The 21,937-nt window shown below is 44.1% G+C and overlaps 1 protein-coding gene across 5 annotated transcripts in view; it reads left to right on the top strand.

Annotated features, from left to right (window-relative positions):
• Positions 1 to 21,937, top strand: part of LOC132994061 (partitioning defective 3 homolog) — a 378,183-nt gene that overhangs the window by 166,489 nt on the left and 189,757 nt on the right. For all 5 annotated transcript variants that reach the window (XM_061064159.1, XM_061064160.1, XM_061064158.1 and 2 more), the window contains exons 6-8: positions 14,973 to 15,082; positions 16,135 to 16,218; positions 21,260 to 21,385. In XM_061064159.1, coding sequence (XP_060920142.1) covers positions 14,973 to 15,082; positions 16,135 to 16,218; positions 21,260 to 21,385 — 320 coding nt within the window. The remainder of the gene's footprint in view (positions 1 to 14,972; positions 15,083 to 16,134; positions 16,219 to 21,259; positions 21,386 to 21,937) is intronic.

Below are 21,937 nucleotides of genomic sequence, written 5' to 3' on the forward strand. Positions count from 1 at the left end.
GGTACTGCAGTCCAAATTCTAAACATTGTAGAGATCTGTCTCCCCCCCCCCCCCCCCTCCTCTCTAGAGTCCATGCTCACACAGGTCACCATGTGGTGGACTCTGAAGCTTCAGTGTTTATCCAGCTCTGCATGGGTCTGTAAACCTTTCTGTGTTCTAACCTCTCTCCATCTTTCAAAATCATCTCCAATATTGATCCTAGTTTGAGCACGTTTCTGCTCGTGGAGCTTATTAGAAACATGCAGAGGCTTTTTAGGTCGGGTACAATCACTTCTATCTGAACCACTTCTCTTGCCCGCTTCCATCGCTGCAACACCTGTTGGTTTGACCTGATAACTGGCAAACTGAGGGGGGTCCAAAACGGTGTGGGGGCACCTTAAAACCGCGTACCGTACTGAAAACCAAGGTTTTCCAAGGACAGGTGACGTATCTGTTAACGTCTGTGTATGTAACTCATCCATCCCTTTACCCTCCTCTTCCCTCTTCCCCTTGTTTTCTGTCCACACCTTCACCACCTCTTCATTGTCGGGGTGACCATCCCTCTCTGCACTGCAGGTTTGTGAACGTGTTAATTCTTGATTAGAGTTCACGCTTTCCCCTTTCTCCGATTTGCTCCGTGAAGTGAGAAATCACTTTCTCAATGAGAATAATTGAACACGGGCAGGGGGGTGCCAGCTCATTACCCACAACTCACAGGGAGCAGGGGCACCTTTAGCCGGAGACAATAATGACTTCAGGGACTGAAAAACCAGGCCGCCAGCGTGGAGCCGAAGCAGCGTGGGCAGCACAGAACAAAGCTGTGAGAGCGAGATGCACGCTCGTAACATGTTTCATAAGCTGAAATCATTTCATGCTTATCTTCCTTCAGTTTCAGTTGAATCAGTTGGCTTCTCGCAGGGAGGGTGTCGTCAAGGCGTTGGGGGAAAGCGCTGAGTCTTTTAAAGGAGCAGCAGGGCTGATGCTCAGACAAGGTGGAGCCGCATTCACCTGCTGACTTCCTGAGTTAGAAGGTAGTTTATTTGTTCACAAACTTTAAGTCGTAATTCAGGAAACATCATGGACACGATGAAAGAAGATCAATTTTATCATTCAGAACTAAACTAGGTGAGTCTACTCGGACAGTAACTAATGGTTTCAACCTTTCACTAGATAATGATTGACAAATTAGCCAAAAAAGCTGATATGAAATATGTGAATACATGAATCGTTCTTGTCCTTGAACCCAACATTTACGTTGGTCTGCCATGTTTCTTCTTCATAATATGGAGACAGTTCTGTCTTTCCTATACTGTAAGACAGGCTCCAAAATGTTCTCATATTCTTCTAGTTTTTATTCCGTCCTGAAGGATGAAGACAGATGCACTTTCCAAATCACAAACTCATTTTTCCCCATATAAATTACAACCAATCACACTCTTCTTGGGAGCCAGGACAAGAAGAAGTCTAATTTATTCTTGGTGAATCTAATTTCCTTCGGGATAATAGTCAAGCTGAAATTGAAGTCTTCTTTAAAAGGATCATGATATCCACCATTACCAATACATAGGAACAAAATATGTGGATGCTAATGAGAGTTTTCCTATGCAGCCTTGCTCCTTCTATACCTGACACTGACTTTGAATTTCAAGACTGAACGAGCTGAATCCCCCACAGTGCGAAGTCCCTCACTCCTATTTATTTGATTTTTCCCACTTTCTCATCCCCCTTTTCCCTCAGTGCTTTTTTTTTTTTTAGTATGCCGCACATTTCCACTCTCTGCAGAGTGCCAAATGAGTTCCACTCTGAGACAATGAGGTCCATTGTCACAACAGGCTTTTCTCACCGTTTTATAGGTCCCATTAGGAGGGGGAGGGGTGGTCAATGCTTTTAAGTTTCTGAAGGAATGTAATAAGGCCCCGGTGGACAGTAAACATCCACAACTCAGGGCCACAGAGAAACATGAGACGGGGGCTGCTTGGACCGTATCATGACCAAAGAGACCCGATTCATTTGTATCATCTCAGGAACAAAAGTGGACACAGTTTGATGTAAACGCAGAGGAATGAGTTGGAGTCAGTTCAGAGTTGAGGAGATGGAAAAACAGAAAATAGAAAGCTTATGAAGAGAAAGAGAGATGGAGGAGGAGAACGACGTTTGTGGGAAAATCAACTGTTATTTATTTTTCCCAAACAGGTGTAGCAGGGTAGCCTTCCACTTTGGATTGCACCAGGTAGTATTTTCATTATATTTCAACGAATATAGAATATTTCAAGTAACGTTCGAACACACCTCTCCCCCCCCCACAAGTCTAGAAACGTATTTTATTTGTAAATTTTATTTCATTCAAACAAACAATAAAGTTAATAGAATAAAATAACATAAAATCTAAAATTTTGAATGACAAGGATCAGAAAGAAGACTTGTAATCTTATAATATCTGCCCCTTCTTGACTGGGATCGAGTGCAGCTCTCTATTAATTCACAATATTACCTTCTGACTAGAATGACCGTTCAGAGTGCACAGACGTTCGTAGTTGTACACATATTGGCAACAGAAGGGATGTAAGAATCTACTTTTATTTTTATTTAAAAGCTGATGTTTCCCAGCTAGAGCTTAAATATATGAAGTTGAAGCATCCCTTCAACACATGCATTCATCAGCTATAAGACAAATGATATCTCGCTTGACTGAAGAAGCCTCCAATGAGAATGTACTTAAGCTTTCATACCATTATGCTGCACGTGATAGATTCTCCATCTGAGGCAGCTTTTAATCCTCATATTTCAGTGCAGTGAGAGGACACAAGCAGCTGTCTGAAAACATCGAAAAGCCTTCAAAAACATGTTCTGCAGTAAAAGATGCATAATGTCTGGTCTAATCCTCTGAGCATCTCCTGACTAGATGCCCACACTGAATTTGAAGCAGCCCAGATGGAGGTAATGGTGTCATTCCAGCAAGGAGCACTTCTGTAATGAGCCGTGCGTCTCCCTGCAGAGCACTTTTCCATTGGAATCCTCTCCTCTTTATGGCCGCAGTATATTGGACATGGGAGCTGTTGTGTGGAATAGCACCCCTGCTGAGGTCCATCACAACATCCCCCCAATATTCCCACACACATTCATGACTTAAAACCACAACCACGCTTGACAGCCTTTTCCATTTAAAAATGGTGGACCAGAGACATGTGAGGTGGTCCACTTGTCGTCTGGGCTGTCAGGTCTCCAGCTGCTGTTGTGAGAGGCAAAAATGTGATCTGCTACTTTGGTGTTTAGGTTTGCTCTTGAGTTAAGCTTGTTCTCACTTACAATTCCTCAAAATCAGCAAGTCTGCAGACCTTTACTTCAAAATATGATGCTCTAGGTATCTCTCTTACCTCTGTTCTGGATGGCTTTTTGTTTTGTTGTTAAAGTATGAAGAGCAGGTTAGTCTGCTTGACGGGATTGATGTGGAACCAGGTCAAAGTTATTCTGAATTAGAATTTACTTCAACAAACGGCTGTATGTTTGTCACATTTCATTTTTACAGTTTATTATTTGTATTGATTAAATATTTATATGTCCTCCTTAACGTACCATTACGTATCAGCATGGCTCTGGATTGATGCAAAGACAATGTTCACCAATTGCAAGGCCTGTGGTTAGATACCCAGTTTCAGCAGACCATGTCAACATGATCTTGGGCCAGACTTTGAAGTCCCGAGGCATAGCATCGGATGTGTCTCCAAAAAGTTGACTTAACCTGAGTGATTTCTGGTGCTCAAGTATTTTCTTTGGATTCTGCCTGTTTGTGGGAGTCCATTGAATCCTTTTAAAAAACGACTACGGTCGTTCCCTGAACGCAACAATCTCCATCTGTGGAGGGGCTGAAGCACCAGAGATTCCTCCTGCTTTGCATTGCAATCGGCTTTTGAATGTGTGTGCGTGTATTGAATTCTGATGGGCTTTGAGTGTGTTAAAGGGTGAATGTACACATAGTGTAAAAGCATTTGAATGGTTGAAAGACTAGAAAAGCGATATATAAGTGCAGTTTATTTACCAGACCTGTTGCATGTATTGCAAACATGACTGAATTATTGAACAGATTTCTCCTAAAGTTGCACATCGACTATCGGTTATTTGAACCTTGTGCCCTGCATGTACAAAACTGTCAGTAGAGAGGTGCTGTATAAGCATATTTAGAAACTTTAGACCCCTGACAAAGCTGCCGTGTTTGACAGGTTTGGATGACAACCTGTTGAGCGCCCTGAATGCTTGCAGGGTTCCCCGTGATGAAGGTGCGTCTTCTCATTAACACCGTTTACATGCTACAAACCCACTCTCTTAGTTCTGATCCGTCTGGTTTGTTGTGACAGTAAAGTTCTTTCTTTGGTCTTATCTTGTCAGCGATTACGATCACTCGTTTTTTTAGCAAAGGAAATTATCTTCAGCTCTACGCGCTCAACCCTTTGATGTGCTGATATTTCCTCTAATCTCGCAGTGATTCCAGTCACAACATAAGCCCATCATAAGTACACAAAAGGATGTTGTAAACAGGGCAGCCGAAAATCCTATTCCTTTCCAACCCTCGTCTTTTCTTCCTTCTCCATTAAAACACCCACCCACAGCCCGCCCCACCATACAGGGGCCACTAGATTAACATGGCTGTCCAGGAGTCTTTTGGGACCTCTCTTCATTACTGGCCTCCACAGGCCCCTCATCTCCAAACTCCCCTCTTCATTTAGCCCCGCATGAGAGCAAGGACTCGGCTAAATGGCTTTCTGTCTCCCCCTTTTATCCAAGAATTTCAGCTTCCAATTAAAATGAAATGGAAAATGCCCCCCTCCTCCACCCCCTCCCCCCACTGCTCCCATGACGCTACAGATGAGCCCCTCACTCGCCACCCACCCCACCTGCTCAAACAAGGCAGCAAACAACGGCTCATCTGTGGAATGGACGCTTCACCTCCTGTAATAACTCACTGCAATGTGAACCAAAGCTTTACCTTCCCCTTAATTATTCATAGTTCAACATCATCCCGTCTTCTTCAATCCTCTCTTCAACATGTTTAGTGCGTTTAGGGGTTTGAGGTCACAGCATGTGAAAAAAATCCTTGAGAAAATGATCGAGACTCGTGTGTACATAGCTGCTCTGCACATGCTCTGTCCCAATGCTTTCATTTTTAATCTGCCATTACACAATTTGGCACTTTTATTTGCAGCCACCTTTCCACTCAATAAGTCAGTGTGGTGTCCACTTGCTTAACTGCAGCAGTGGCTACAAAAAATAAAAATGCTAATAATAAAAAGGAAAATGTATTTAATTACAATCCAGATCCAAACCACGGGCGCCCTCATTGAAATTCAAACACCCTCAATTATTTCAACAGGGGTACCGTTGGCTCACTGACCTTCACAGTTTGAAAGATGGATTAAACGTTGTGAGCAGTGGAAAGCGGACTGTCCTCCCACTCAATAAGCCCAGAACGATGATTAATCTGTGAAAAGCACCGCAGAGCTCTTTTTAATGCATGGGTAAAGACCCGGGATTCAGCTGGGACCGTCCGCTCAGTGGGGCTGCACGCTCAAACCCCCAGGATTATCTGTTCAGAAACACCTCCCTTCACCTAAGCCAGGTGTCCAAAAAGTCATAATATCTCTTTGAACCGTTATTCACCAGAAATCCTAAATCTGCTTTAAACAGCCCCTTTGAAGTGCTACTCCGATGCAAGACGCCATGCACGTTCAAACTCTTTGAAGCACTTTGGGTACTTATATATTCAAACAATATTATTCTCAGGGCGTACAATAGAAAGAAGCGCTCGAGACAAAAGCCGGTGACGATAACTCAATTGGCAGTAATTCCTACCCGTTTGAACCTCCGGCTCTCTGCTACAGGAGTGGTCTGCTCGGGTTGCGGCCCGTTATTGATGAGGTTTGGAAAAAGTCTCGGGCCTCTCCGCGCGCTTTGAGCCTTTGTTATTGACCTGGTGATTGATTTAAGTCCTCATAATTAGCGGGCCTAATTTAATTAAAGTGCAATTTAACGATACAGTGGGCAAAGGCAAAGGGAGCTGTGTCATTGATAGATCAGTCCAGGGCTGATATGAAACAGGCGCTGGCAGATGATGTATTCCACACACGGCAGGTCTCTCACTGGCCGAGGCGGAGACAAAAGAAGAGACAGAGATTGTAGCAGAGAGACAAAGAGGGAAAATGATTAGAGTAAAGACAGAGACAGGCCTTTGTTTTCCCAAATGTCAGCCTCAAACGGCACTGTCCGTCTCGCGCCCCCTCCCCTCCCTCCGTCCTGATGTGGACAAATGCAGCCTCACATCTCTGATCTAATTTGCTTAACAGCATCAGGAACCTGTCTGTCCCTGTTATTTGCTTGAAGTAAATCCCCGTCAGAGGCTGAACTTTTATGAGCCAAAAGCCTGTCTCTTCAAAACCAAACAAAGAAAGGCAGATTTAAAGACTGGACAACTTTGTTGATTAAAAAGAGGTGTTGGAGGATGGAGGAGTTCCATTAAACCTGGCCAATTGGGATTAAAGAATACCATGCATATCCCCAGAAGCCAAATATATGTGTGGCCTGTCTGTAACATACAGCACTCATGAATCTGATGTCCAAGGTAGGGGACTAATGGCTAAGAAAATTGCCCAAAACAAACACTGCATAATAAAACCACACTGGTGAAAAATCCTTTGATAGTTGCATACTTCCTAAGTTGCATGACAGTTATTTGTGTAGACTTTCTTTAAAAGGAAAAGGAATCAAAAGGATTGTTTGTGAACACATCTTTTTCTTCTTAGAAATCTGGCAGCAGCGTTTATATTTCAGAACAGGTTCTTGATACCAACCTGACTCCCCAGTGTCCTAACCCAACACAACAACACATATGTGACTCCCTCTCCTCATTATCAAAAGGAATAACTCATCTAATCTGGAATGTGAGGACCTCCCTTTGGATGAGTCTGGAGCCCTCTGGTGCAAAAGTGTGAAATATGAAAGACAACACATGTCTTCATCAGAGGACAGGCATTGCCTCGGCTTCTCCCCTTGGCACACAAACATAGGACAGCAGTATCACAACCTCCCCCTCTCTCGCTCTCTCCCTCTCTCTCTCTCTCTCTTATATAAAGCAAGAGGCGGCAGACACCAGGGTCACACCGCTTTGATTTTCTTCCGGATTTGTACTTTCCAGTCCAACAGGGAGTTCACAGTTTGCCAAAAAATGAAACATTTCACTGAACCGTTTTTTTTGGGGGGGCCGCATCTTCTCTGTACATTTAACTCCCCTTCCAAACACAAACCCACACTGCTGAGCACTGAAATCACCATTAGCTTATATCCGCATGAACATTAAGATCATAACAATGTAAAGATGATAAGAAAGTATGCTGAAACTGGTTTTTGCCTCCCTGCTGACACCCATTAAGAGCCAATTAATGGACTTGTGGGTCGAATGAAGGAGGTCATTATGACCCTTTCATCTTCCATTAACCAGTTTAGCTCTCGGCCCAGCCCATTATAACGCTCCCTTATCCCCAACATCAATGTAAATAAGAGGTGCACCATCCCAGTTAGTGGGATGTATGGGTTGTTTTAATGGTGTTGGATTCCTATGAGCTGGTGGGGAATGAAGGGTTAAGGATGGTAAAAAAAAAAGGGTGGAGCTGGGTCGTTGAGTGCAACAGTCATGTCCAATCTATTCAGAGGGGTCATTTTGGTGCATAATTCGGCCCCCGGTGGCGGTTTTCTCTGAGGCGATGGATTGGGGGAATAAAGGACCTTCTGTAACATGAAGAATAATCCATGTGTGGTACATTCTGTCACAGCTATGCCCAGGTCATCCTACACACTGAATACACCGTCCAGCAGCAGCTGGTGAAGGCAGCTGCTCTTCTCCCAGTGATTTTGACTTTTCTCTTTTCACTCGTAGAGATTAGATAATGTCTCAAACATTACGGCCTTAACAGATGACCAGCGGGAACATTGGTGCTTCTTGTTAGATTAGTAAATTAGATTAATGCAAGTTATATTTTACAACCCCAATCAGAATTAGAACATATTTAATCTTGGATCTTTTTGACTGATAAGGAAGCCATTTTTAGAGCAGACGTTTTCACCAATTATTGAAATGATGGATGGTACAGTTGTTTTTAAGCTGGAATGAAAGTGGAACTTCTCTGTGTTGTTTCTGATTTGATTTTGCACTCATATGTGCTGCAAACAATGCAGAGAGTGTTGTAATCTATGACATCAGCTGGATAAAGTTTATGAAGACACTGATTCAAAATCATCCCAAGCAACGTCTTCTTTGTGACATAAAAAAAGAAAAGAAATGGCATCGCTTAGCTCCCTCCAAATGTGGGGTTAATTAAAGCTGCCAACTTTCCCATCTCTCCCTCTGCTCTGTCAACAACATTGCTCCCCTGTATCACCGACTTCAGCAACACCAACATCCCAGCATAGAGGGGTTTAGATATGTTCTCATTACTCTCAAATATGTAGGTAAAACATATATTTGGGGAGGAATGGGGTCAGAGTCCAGGCGCCAAACTCTGACTTTGTTAAGCTACTGTAAGGAACATTTAAAACGCGACTTGTGTGGATTCAATTTCCAATCTGGGGCCCATTTGTTCCCATTTTTATTATCTGAATTATGTTCATATCCATCCAGCTTACATAATTCAAAATTCAATGGAAAAACTTCAGACTGAAATATCACCCAAAAAGAGAGGCATGCAACCAATGGCATGAAAATGTGTTAAAGCTGAGCTTGCAAATCTAAGCAGACAAAGATGTGACATGTGTAACAAATATTGTCCCTGTCGTGCCTTAATGTTCCCCACAGACCAAAACAAGCATGCACGACATGTGAAACTATGCTTATTGATTAAAGACAGATTCATGCAGACATTTGTGCATTTGACTCAACAGCATGCATGGACCTTAAATAAAGGTGAACAATCTTTTTTTATCCAATGTCATAAAGCTTTTTTTAAACTCCTGATTGAAAACAGCAGGGCTCTGTCGCGTATTTGTAATTTCATTGCGAGGTCAAAGGGACTTTAATTGGACTATTAGGAGTTATTACAGGCAGCTTGTCTTTGCATGTCAAAGCCATTGTCCAATACAGCGGTACTGTGAAGTCCTGTCTGGTCTTGTCTGTTGTACAGTGTTTAGTCAAATTGCATTACCGGAGGTAATGAGGGCGCAATTATGGTTCTTTAACCTTTTGCTAAGGAGTGGAAAACTCTCTGAGTGTTTTTTTCCCCTCGCTCATTGAAAACAAGATTGTTTTAACATGTTGCCATCGTTTGTTACCTTTGGCTGGTTTAATGTTACCATAAGGGGCGTGTGTCACCTTGCACCATTAATGTTTCATACTTTTTTAGCCCGCCAGATCAGGAGGCAGGGCGGACTTTGTAAATATTTTAACAGCCATTTTGCTAAATGCTCTGCTTAAATTGCTTGTTTCCTTTATTCTCTCATACCAGCTCTGTACATTGTTCAGCTTGAGACATTTCTATATCCTGTTTCTTTGGCCCTCCATTGTTCTGCTGAGCACAGACCGCTTATTGTAAGGGAACGTGTGACATCGTCTGACAGAGAGGCCTGTTCTTCACATGAAGCCGTCGCACAGATGTGGACCTCCGCCCCTGAAGGAGGGGTGCTGGCCAGAAACACCATTCTCTGTAACCTTTGAGCCCGTTCTTGTTAAGCCCTTGACGTGGGGAAGGGCTCAGGAGGGAGTCCCCAACCCCAACCCCCCTTTTCCCCTAACAGCTACATGTTGTACTTGCCGATGGCTAATGGCATGACACACACACACACACACACACGCACACATACACTCAGGCTTACAGTAGGTCTCCTTTAGGACAGTGGTTGATGGAGGATGACAGCTCCTCGACACACACCCTTTGCCCCGACCCTCCAGCAGTGAGGTTCATAATGAGTGTGTGCGCGTGTGTGTGTTTGTGCAGCATATTCCCTTCTGAGCAGCTGCTACCTTTAGGCACCCCCCACTCCCGGTTTCTCTCCTTGGTCCTTTTACCGTTCTAACATGTCTGTCCATTTGAAGGTGACAAGACTCTGCACTTTGCAACTCTCACTCCCCCTGTCTGTCTCTCCTCTCTCTCTTTCTGTTACTCTATTTTCTCTTTTTTTATACGAGTCTCAATAATCTAATGCTGTAGCTGTCCGATGGCCAAGCCTATAACCCTTTTCTTCTTCTTTTCTTTATTGTCAAAGAGGCTGTTGGATTTTTGGCCACAGATCAGGGCATCTACTGTAAAGACACAGAGAGAGAGAGAGAGAGAGAGAGAGCGAGAGAGAGGAGGGAGGGAGTTACGACTGAGTGCTATGGAGACAAGAAATAGCTGTGTTGCAGGGGATCAACAGGGTGCTAAAAGCACTCAGGGGAAGAAGAAATGGAGGGTTTTAAGAGAGGGCGAAAGGGGAGATTCAGAATGACGAGGAGACAAAGACACACAAGAAGAAGAGAGTAAAAGGGCAGAGAGAGAGAGAGATGGATGTAAACTAAACCTGTGTCTTTCCTCTGCTGTCACTCTGTGCCTGGCTTTGCCCCTGACATGAGGACGGACAGTAAGTGGGCTGGCAGGGAGTATGAAGGGAGAGGGCTTCTTCAGCCCCGGTCACAAGGAGACACTGACCCTCTTAGAACGACTCAGCATTCAGCTATTGTAGGAATAAGTCATATAGCTTTAAGGACTTCACTGCATGACATGTCACTCTAAAAGGTGCATTATTTCTCACATTTGGTCCAACAAGGCTTTATGTTTTTGTGTAGTTCAAGAAAATCTTTTCCAGGCTCTGTGGCTTTGCTGGTAGAAAAAAAACAACAACTCTAATTTGATTCTTGAACAGAGTCTTATCAGAACTGCCTGGTGAATTCTGTGTGAAAGCTCAATCTTTGTTTTTTTTAAATTGACAGCTGTAGCCAAGCTGAGCCTGATCTAACCAACAGATCATCAAACTTAGGCAATAGTCAGTCTCAATAATAGAGCTTTCCCACCTGTAGAAAACTCTGCGTATTTTCAGGAGGAGCTGCAGCATGTGTGAACGCAAAACAGCAGAATTTTTCACTCGGGCTTCACCTGGAGTTTCTCCTGCCAGCCTCCGCGTATTTATTTTAAGCGTGAACTGATGTGAGAACGCAGCAGGATACTATCCAGAGAATTCAGTAGGATAGTGTGGTGACGTTTATTCCCTGTGATCGGTATATGACCATAGACTGAAAACATGCGACGGCTACGATCTCTCTGCATGTGTTTAAAAGGCTTCTTCTGCTACTTCCACGTTGTTTTTTTTTACCTCACGTCTTACCTCAGGAGACCCCCCCGCCCCCCCTCCTGTCAGATCGGGATAGTCTCCCGCTGTGAGGAGAATATGTGTACAGCTAGGTCAGGAGACTATCCAGAGCAGTCCTCCTGAAATGATATTTTCAGTAGTGCAGATGTGAAAATGGCTTTAGACAAAAGCAGCAGTGAAGTTAACACAGACACAGTCTCCTAAAAAAGTTTGAAATGGCGTGTTGACCAATGAGAATAAACAAGGATAATCCCCAAGTCAAACTCTCTAAAAATACATGGGGCAAATCCCTGAAGGTAACCGGTGTGTTATTTGTTTCAGCTTTATGGAATCATGACTCAGCACAAAGTTCCTGTTAATAACTGCTCAAACTGTGCAATCATTCAGCTCCATTAAGTATGAAGAAGTTTGATTGTTCAACAGATGTCTTTGGAAGGAAAGTCAACATCTAAATGAGAAGGTGGTTGTGGGGGGGGGGGGGGGGGGGGTTACTCTCATCGTATGAAGGACAAACTTGTTTGCATCTTTTTCGACAATAGTTTGCCGAGCTGATTTGCTCTTCACATAATCTCTCCTGTTGTATTTCTCTCATCCCCGAGTCCTTCCTCTGTCCTCTCGTCACCATGACTCACTCACTCTGAACCTCTGAAATCTCTTCTTTTCTTGATATCACTGAGTTCCTCTTTCCTTTAGTGTCATTGTCACAGCTCCGTCTGCTTTTCGCCTGGCACATTCCTGAATAGAAAAACCTGCTCGCTCTGATATCTACTTGTGTCATTTTTACAGTAACAGTCTGTCACATTCACACGCTGGATCAGCTCACACTGTGGTTTTGGCCTGCTGCAGGTAGAAAGAGTCCTCCCAGTTGGTGCAAATATTCACAGATACTTCAGATTTTAAACCCCGGAAAGGTTTTATTATTCACTTGAAGCAGAGAGATGCTGTGGAGAAATGATTTAGCAGCTGCTTCAGGAAACTTAAGGGACAGGAGATTGTTGCTTACAGCTTCTGTTCTCCAAATGAATTACATGTCAGATCCTGAGATGATACACTGTGAGTCTACTCACCTCTTTACTCTATCTGTGCTCTAATGAGACAAAGACGTTCAGCACTAATGCTACGTTCTAGTTGATCTCGTAAGTCGGAAATTCCAAGTTCCCAGTCGGAAGTGTCAACTGGAACGCCCCCTGAAGTCGTGATTATGACTTTGAAACATCAGAGAATCTTCAGTAGCCCGAGTTCAGATCCAATATGGCTGCTACGTGCATCGAAAGGGATGTTTAAGCTGTTGAGTTTATGAGCAGCTTAGTCGTCTTTTTGTGTTATTAAATCAATCAGATCGATGGTATCGTGCAAGTTCTCTCTGTGGAGGTGTTGTCATGATATTTCCAGTCAGAAACTATCGCATAGTGTGTTGTTATCGTCTGGCATTAGCTAACAAAACAAAGGTACTCCTGGAGGCGTCCATGTTGCTTTTCCGACTTGCAACTGGAACGCAGTTAACTCGGTTGTGACGCCGAGATCCGAGTTCCGAGGTTAATGGAACGCAGCATGCGGCCTCCATCATATTCCCTTCTTGTTGTATGGAAAACTGTTTTTATTCAGATTTACTTAAGTGTGTGTGTAGTTGCCATCATAATCAGTTAGGCCTGCACAGTTTAAGTTCTTCATATTGAGTTAAATACAAACAATGATTTACGTTTAATAAAATAATATTTTGGTTTTATAACATTAATGTAATTAAGAATATCTGTCTAAAAGAAGCTTTCTGTTATTTCCTTGGTGGAACCAATGTTCTGTGTTGCAGTTTGGGGTGGGACATTATTTTGAGGTGCGTTCCTCACCTAGCCACAGGAGGCCGAGCTCATGTTCATCCCAGGAGGATGTTTGAGAGTGGTTCTGTGTCTCTTTCAAAGTCAAGACTGACCCATAAGTCAACTAAGTATTTTAGTTGTTTCTATATTATAGCCTACTTGCAGCTAAAGGCTAATAGCTACATGGTGTGAATATGTCAATTTGTGATATGTTTTTGATAATAAATGTTTATCTGTAAAGATTAGTTTTACTGTGTACCTGTCTGGTAAAGATTTTAAGTGGCAATAAATAAATCTTGAGTCCTAAACCGTCAGTGTAAAGTATGAATGTGTAAGAAATGTGTCCCTCCAAGGATCTGCCCGTCAGGAAATGAGGACCACATCCCGAGTCCCAATACGGTGTTTTATTCATCCTTGTTGTTCAATGTTATCTTCCCTCTTGGTTCAATGCCTGCTGGTCTTTATTTATGGATTCTAAAAGGTGGCAAATCATATATGTGTATGAAGAAAAAAATCCTATCAATCCTCTTGGGGGGGGCTTTCATAAAAAAAGGTTCTGTGAATGAAAGGCTCCACAAGGCACAGAGACCCTCAGCTGACATGCAATTAAAGGCAGAGGTGGCTGGCTGACTGACTCATTTTTATACGGGGGGGTTGGAGGGGGGGGGAGCAGACAGGCAGGGTGAGACGAGGTCTCTTTAGACCCCCCCGACCCCCCAGCTCTAATAAATAGAAAAGGCAACGAGTCTATCTTTACCATGCCGATGTGTTCCCAAAGATATCCCGTCCTCTGAAAGGGGGTTGAATCTATTTCCATACAGAAAGCAGGGGGGGGGGCTCAGGACCTGTTTGGATGTGCTTGACATTTTAGTAAAAGGGAGAGAAAGAGCGAGGTGACGGGTGAGAGAGCGGTGAAATAGGAGTGGCTAACAAAGCGTTTCAGCAGAACCCTCCCGAGGAGACGACGCGCTGTCTGGGTGCTGACAAGCTCACACACACACACACACACGCACACACACACACACACACACACACACACACACACACACACACACACACACACACAGAAAAACACACACAAGGATCAGCAGCCGCTAACAGGGCCGAAAGCTAAATCTGAAATTGCCCTCTCCTTTTGATGTTCAATGTACGCTTTACTTGTTGATGAACACCCCCCACTAACATCCAGCAGGAGGAGGGTGATTAGCTGAAATTGAACCCAGTGTTATTAAATATGTCTTCCGTCTACATGCAGCTCGTCATCACTGCATGTAAGTGCCCGGCTCTATCTGTACCATCTCCATAAAGAGAGCTCTGATAAAGATTTCATCCCCCATTAAGGAGAGCATGAAGCTGCTCCGTCTCCTCACAGAGAGCCTAGTTAAGTCCTCAGACGTCTGGCCGGCCTGTAAAAGCTACCGCCTCTCGGCCTCGCTGCCTAATGGGCCTGAAGGAAGATGAGTACATGGAATGAAGAGGGTAAAAGAAACAAATGACAGCAGGCGCGACTTTCCTTTTTACTCAAAAACATACAGCAGGGCCCGATCCTGGCCGGGCCTGATTGATGCAGAAGGAGCATCAATCAGAGCCACTTTGTTACTACATTCAATAAAGTTTTTGTCAGAGGAGAGAGAGATGTTTCTGCAGCGTGCATCTCCACTTCACTGAAAGTCTCCTCTGGTTTAAAATCCTTCACGTGTTCCTTCAGGTGATTGGATTAAAAGTCAGAGAAATGATGCAGGCAGGAGAGGAGGAGATGTGAGCACGGACAAACTGAAATGATGACAGAGTGTGAGTTTCTATCGTTTGATTATTATTATTATAACGTCTGGTCCTTTGTCTGTCTTTCTTTGTTTTCAGGAGGAGGAGGAGGAAGAGGAGCGAAGGAGACACGAACGGAGGATTGAACGGATCGAGCCGGTGGGGAGGGCCGATTCCTCGTTGGAACATTCGCCTGTGTTCAGCCTTGAGTGAGTGAGCCCCTCCGCTTCCATGTGTACCGTACAGTATGATTTAAACGCTCTGTTCACATAAATTACACAATCCAACCCTGCGTGTATCTTCCTTTAACAATTAGCTTTTATTTTTGTTCAGACGCTCACAGTGTCGACGAGTTTGTAGGGACGCCCTCCTTTCATTTTCATTTGTATCAGTGTTTTTGGTGTATCGGTGTCCACTCTACCCCAACTACTCGTAATAGAGTTTTTTTTACCAGCTATCAACAATATTTTTTAATACCTATCCCTTGTTCTTACAATCCCCTCAGTGAAATTGAAAGTATCATGAAACTAGTATCGACACCCTCCTTTTTTTAACTCCATCATTTTACCAGAATGACGCAAAGCTACTCATCTAAGTCAAACTATAGACCGCTGGAGAGACGCTGATGTTTGATGTGAGGCCGTTCTTTTTGTCGTTTTGTTTCTCATGACTGACTTTGTGTCAAATGAATCAGCTCCTTCTGTTCACTAATCATTGAAGGAATCCGAGCCAGAAAAAAAAAATCAGGTCTAGAAACCAACCGTCATGTAAAAACAACAACACACACAGAGTACATCCAGGCCACGCCTTCTTCTCTCATCATCCTCACACTGCATCTACATCCCGGTTAGCCAGCGTCCATTTGTCTTCATGTCTTTATCTAACCTTCTCCTCCTCCATCGCCTCCTTTCCTCACACGTTTTTCAATTAATTTGTTCTCTTTTAGCACAACAATCTGATCTTAATCACTTAATTGGAGTCTCTATTTGGGTCCCTAATCGACCCTGAGGTCCACCGGTGTGACTTTGTAATAGATGACTTAACACACAGCACAGAGCTGCAGCGACCCCCCCCCCCCGTCCCCGTCCCCGACATCCCGTCAGCGCCTCGTCCTGATCCACTGTGTCTTTTACATTTCTACATTTTCTTCTGTCATTCTTATTATTTGTTATTCATGCATGTCCCCCCCCCCCCCCCCCCCCCCCCCCCATGTCTCTTCCTTCTTCTCGCCCTCTCGGACTCATCCATCACCGCCCCGCAGAGGCATGCTCAAGCCGGTCGAGGTGTCCAATGAAGGAGGGCCCCTGGGGATCCACGTAGTGCCTTACAGTTCGCAGGATGTAAGGTAAAACAAAACCAAAAAACAGAATCAATGCAGCTCAGTGTACAACAGCAGACAGTTACTTTCACTGTACAAAATGTCTCCTGCATCCTTCAGTCTGCAGCCCTGTGGACGCTGCTTTCATTTTTTTTTTTACTCATCATTTCACTCTTTTTTTGCACTTTTCACTTTTCACTTTGTAACTCTGCGTTTCTTTGATATTGGTTTGCTTTAAACATGTTACTGTAGGCTCTTTTTTCCCTCACTTTTATTCTTTTTGCCATCTTTTTTTTTTTTTTTCTCACTGCTGAAACATCACATCTCAAACCCTGGAAACATACAACATCTTCTCTAAAGCCCCAGTGGGAAGGAAAACATATGAAAGTCGTTTTTTGTGCTAGCCTGCAGTTTTTGTTGTGTTTTTATGCTTTTCTTTTCTTTTAACCTTAATCACATTGGCATCCGCTCCACTTGAAGGTGATTCAGACTTTTTTTTTTAAGCACTGAGGAGTGTTGATGAAAGGGGACAAGAGGAGGAAAAGCATGCCGGTTTATAGTTATTCCAGACAAAATAAAGGACAGAGGAAGTGGCCAGATGTAATCAAACTAAAAGCTTTGTGTATAACACAGATCCCTGCCGCACGCCAAGCCACTGCTGGCACAACACCAAGGTGAATGTGACTACTCAGCGCTGGGAGAGGGAGACAGGGGAGCGAGGTGAGAAGGCAGAGCGGGGGAGATGAAATGGGATGACATTTGAGGCAGGGAGGACGGCTGTCATTGGGGATTGCTGCGTGTCATTTCCACGGGACACTAATCTCATCGCTGTTCATAAGCAAGTGTCAGGAAACTATATTTAGCTGTGACCCTTTGTGATTGACTTCCACAGTTATCCCGAGTCAGAGAGGGAAAATAATGATTCATGATGATTGACACGAGGCAGTTCTGCTCAAATCCAGAAGTTTATTAGAAAGTGTTATCCTTGAGTTTCTGTATCCTTAATCTGGGCCTCACTGTTTGAGATTAATCCAAAATAGAACAAAAAGTAATGAAATAACAAAGTCGATGACTTTGCCTGTAAAATAAATCGACTAAACATTTTTGGTTTTCAACTGTTAAGCCTTAGATTCTAATTTAAAAGAGGTGGAGTCAAACTAGGCCCCTCCTCCTGGGCTCATCTCCCATAAGTGCACACTCACTGCAGGACGCAGTGTGTACCTTTACTGCTTGGATCTAAAATGCAAGCTACCACACGCTAGCACAAGCTAGCCCCGACTGTGTGGCACCTTGCCTGTCCAACAGGAAGCAGACCAACTCCAGGTGTGCAGGTGAGAGGTAAACTGAAAAGCATCACATCCAATCAGCTGAATCGTATCCACTCCTAAACTCACCTGCTGTGCTGTCATTGGCTGAGAAGAAACACACCAGCTCCCCGCCCAGAAACGTCCCGAGTCAACCAGAACAAACCAGAACATGAATATCCAGTCAGAGGACGGGGTCTGGAGGGAATTAATAAAATGTCTTTAAATTAAAAATCAGATCCTGTCACTACTGAAACAAGCTCATTTATTGGACAGACTCCTGACTGGTGTTGCAGTCTCTACAGCTTGTTTTGCAGCTGCTGGCTGAACAGTCCACCTGAGCAAATCAAAAACCTTTCCTTCTTATGAGTCATTAAGTTTAATGCCCAGGTTTGAAAAAAAAAGAAAATGGCTGAATACTCCTTTAATCTCTGTTGTCTTCCCGCTTAATCAGCCTGCATCTTCCAGGATGTAGCAGTAATGCTGCTTGGCCAGAACATTTCTACTCCATCAGCTAAGGTTGGCACTAATAGCTATCAGAGCCTTCAATTAACTCGAGACATGATAAGACTTAGCGTCTGGTCAGTGGGCTGATGCTAATGGCCTGGCCCGGCTCTTTCCTGTTTGCTTTGCCGCTATAGGACAGGAGGCATTAGGCTCAGCGGGCTGTCATTAGTGTCTAGACCAGGGCCACGGGGGTCAGGCAGCCAGCAGAACTAGACAGCAAACAAGGAACTGCAGGCGCTCCAGCCCCGGCTGGCAGCACCCTGCTTCACTGTACTGACGTCAAGTCAGATCCAGGCAGGAGGGGGAGACAGCTGCAGGAGGGAGCGCACAGGCTGTGTCACTACAGCAGATACTCTCTCTCTCTCTCTCTCTCTACAAGCACACACACACACACACACACACACACACACACACACACACACACACACTCACACACATACTTGAAAATGAAAATGGAGTAACACCCGAGCACTTTGTGAAAACTATGAACTCACCTTGAGCTGTGTGTTCCCTCACAAGCTCTTTCTGTCTACTTATTTCTCCCCCAGCATTTCTGAGAGGTGCAGATCCATTCTGAGTGCCGAGCACATACACTAGTCCTCTGCATGCATACACACACACACACACACACACACACACACACACACACACACACACACACACACACACGCACACACACACACACCCTCGCAGATGCATTCTTTGCTTAATGAACTTCTCATTCCATGACCGGTTTCAATTGTAAACAAACTGCGGACATAATTGCCGCTCATAAATGAATCCTGATTGGATTATTATTTGATTAAAGGCGTTAGATGAGAACAGGTGGCCTCGTTGAAATCATCTCTCAGCACCGCTGCCCAGCCACGACGTGGAGCAATGCCAAACAAAACACTTTGAGAGTTTTGATGCAGATTTTTGAAGAAAAGTGGAACTTAGTGGGCTGGATGTTTGCTCTAAGTACAGAGTCGTTGTGCTTAAATCGAACAACTCGTGAATTTAAAGATTTAAATTAACAAATTATTATTTTTTGTGAGTGTGACTTCTGTTTTGTTTTTTGTTTGTTTCATTTGTTTTGTTTTGAAATAAATTATTGGAACAAATTTTGTTCTGATATGTTTTGTTTTTTGTACCTAAACTAGTAGTGTCTTAAATAATAAGATCTGTAACAAGGGTAGGTGTAATAAGCTAAAGCTTCAGCCTACACCTTCTCGGTCAAAATGTTTTTGTTTTTTCTTGTGACCGAAATAAATGATTACTACTACTACTACTAAAAATTCACTGACAGCTTGTGAAAACGCCATTTCGATCACGCTCCCCTGCTTTCCCCGAGTAACTGATCAGAATCAACAAAAGCAGCCCATCAAAGGGACGGGGGGGCATTGCATTAGAGTCCTCACAATAGAAGCGCTTTTACAGATTCAGCATCTTCCTCCAATCTCTAAAAGATGCTGCTTCATCCTCAATCCTCCGTGCTGCTGCTCTGAATGCCGATCAGGGATCAACCAAAACTCCTCTATGTACTGTCTCTCGTCTGCTACCGGATCAGAAGTCATTAAGAGTGCGCCCGTGCTATAATCCAGGCGTGGAACACTTTGTTTTCAAGCTGCCAACACTCATGGAGATAAAGCACAATCATGTCCACCTCCGCGCCGGCTGCAATTACTCTCTGTTCAACACAGTTAAGCCGACCTGGCGATTGCCGGCTCAGACACCGAGAGCGGACGGAAGGGCCTTTTGTGATCTTTCATTTCAGCTTAATGCTGAACTGTTTACCCCCATCGAGGAGCTGAGAAGAGTGTGTGGCCTGAGCGTGGACGTCCACACTATACAGACAATTAGGGCAATGTTCTGAAAGTGCTCCTGTTTGGCTGAAATGCTAAAGAGCTCTCTATAAATCTGCCCTTGACGTCCGCAGTAAACAGGGTCAGGATTTAAATGGGCTGTTGTTTATGTGTCCGCTGAAACGATGGGAAAATAAGTGGAAATGATGAAAAGCATGCAGCTTATGTCCTTGCCACTGATAAGCTGTTGATTGCCGTGTAATTTACTTTTATCTTGTAAATCTTAGCTTGGCTTTTCGATTTAGTTCTGCCTGCGATATATTTCATCATTAGTTTTAATTTCTCAAAAGTAAAAGCCCCCCAAACTTTTTTTTTGTCAGTTTATGCAAGGACACTGAACGTTAGCTCTCAGCCAGTCTACCTGCTACCTCAGGCATGCGGCGCCTTACAGACGGGAGGAGTTTGTAGTTGTGCACATCAGATCTCTTTGCATGCGGTTATCCTCAGGGCCTAACTAAAGCCCCAACGGAGCTCACTGATGTATTTATTTAGAGGAGGGAGCGAGGAGGAGGGGGGGTGGGTATGAAGGTAAAGGTAGCTTCTTCTTTTTTTGACGAATGCTGAGATGGCAGTGCCGTAGAACTGCTTGGGTATTTATTACAGCCGCCGGCTCTCGTCTTAAGCCCCGGCATCTGAAAATGCAGCGTTTCCTCTGAAGCCATAAGATGATCTCTTAGCTGTAGGTCTGGATTTTCCTCAGACAACCTGCCCTGTCATTCTCCGAAAACCTGCAAAACAGGCAGGCAGGTAGACTGAGAGGAGGACAGAGGGACGGACGGAGGCTTAAAATGTAGTTAGTAATGCTTCTCCTGCCTGCAGGGGAATACAGGTCTGGATCCAAAGTTAGAGTTTGAGAAGTTAACTTTTGGTTGATGGTGCAACTTTCAAACCTGCAAGACTTCAGATTTATTTAGATTTATTTTTATTTTTGGGCGAGAGAGAGAGAGAGAATGGGAAGTGAGCAGCGGGTCAGATCTGAACCCTGGGCCGCCCGCTTCAAGGACTACAGCCTCTGTACATGCTTTACCTTCTCCTAAATCAGGAGGAGAATTTCACAAGTTAAAACTATAAACGTTAAAAAACACAACAAACATGCAGCAGTTTGAAGCTTGAATGGAATATGATGTTTAAACTTCTACTACAGGCCATAAAATAAGAAGTCTAGAAATCTACCAGCTTCAATTCCTTCTTGTTTTAAAGCTAATCATCTTAACTCAAACAATCCGTTGTCTCCTCTATACCTTTCTCCATTACTTCTCGGCTCTGCCGTTTCCAAATGCGAGGATGCAGGAGACAATACAGCGTGCCGCCTGCTGTTCAGTATATTGATATGTGACTGTGTGTGCTGTAATTGCCACAGTATGTGTCTGCGTACTGTGCTGTATCTGTAACGTGTTGTCTGATCATTTCCAGGACTCAGGGCTTGCTAGTGAAGCGTCTGGAGCGCGGGGGCAAAGCCGAGCAGGAGCGACTCTTCCAGGAGAACGACTGTATCGTCAGAATTAATCAGGGAGACATCCGACACCTGCGCTTTGAACAGTAAGCTCTGAAGCTGCCCCCCCCCCCCCCCCCTAGACACGTCACATTTCTGTACTTTTTATAAACTCTTCATTCCTGCTGCCACTAGCTTAATTATTTCAACCTTTTCCTGTTTTCGGCATTGAATGGCATGATGATTTTATTCTGTTTGTCCAGAGTGCATCCCTGTGTGTCCCCCTCTGTGTTGGACTTTAAGTGCAGAGACAGTAAATAGTGTCACTTTTGATAAGTGGAGCCCGAACTGCAGGGAGGACATGGCCCCCTCACAGCAGCACAATAAAAACAGACACATTACTGTCTTTGTCGGCCTCTCTCTAATAGGTCTCAGTGACCTGCGGTCCTTCACCAGCGCTTCGCCCTCTGATCCAAAACCACCTACACTTCTTCCCTCACTTCATCCCCATCGATTCATCGCTCCCTCTTCATTTCCTAAAGTGGAATGAAGATATAAACCCCCTCCATTTATCCCGAACCACCCCTCACTCTCACAGCCTGAATGTATGCACTCTCACACATCTGTGCCCAGGCTCAGATACACTCACACATACAGCT

Source organism: Labrus mixtus, chromosome 19 (genome assembly GCF_963584025.1).
Source record: "Labrus mixtus chromosome 19, fLabMix1.1, whole genome shotgun sequence".
In the NCBI taxonomy this organism is placed as follows: Eukaryota; Metazoa; Chordata; class Actinopteri; order Labriformes; family Labridae; genus Labrus; species Labrus mixtus.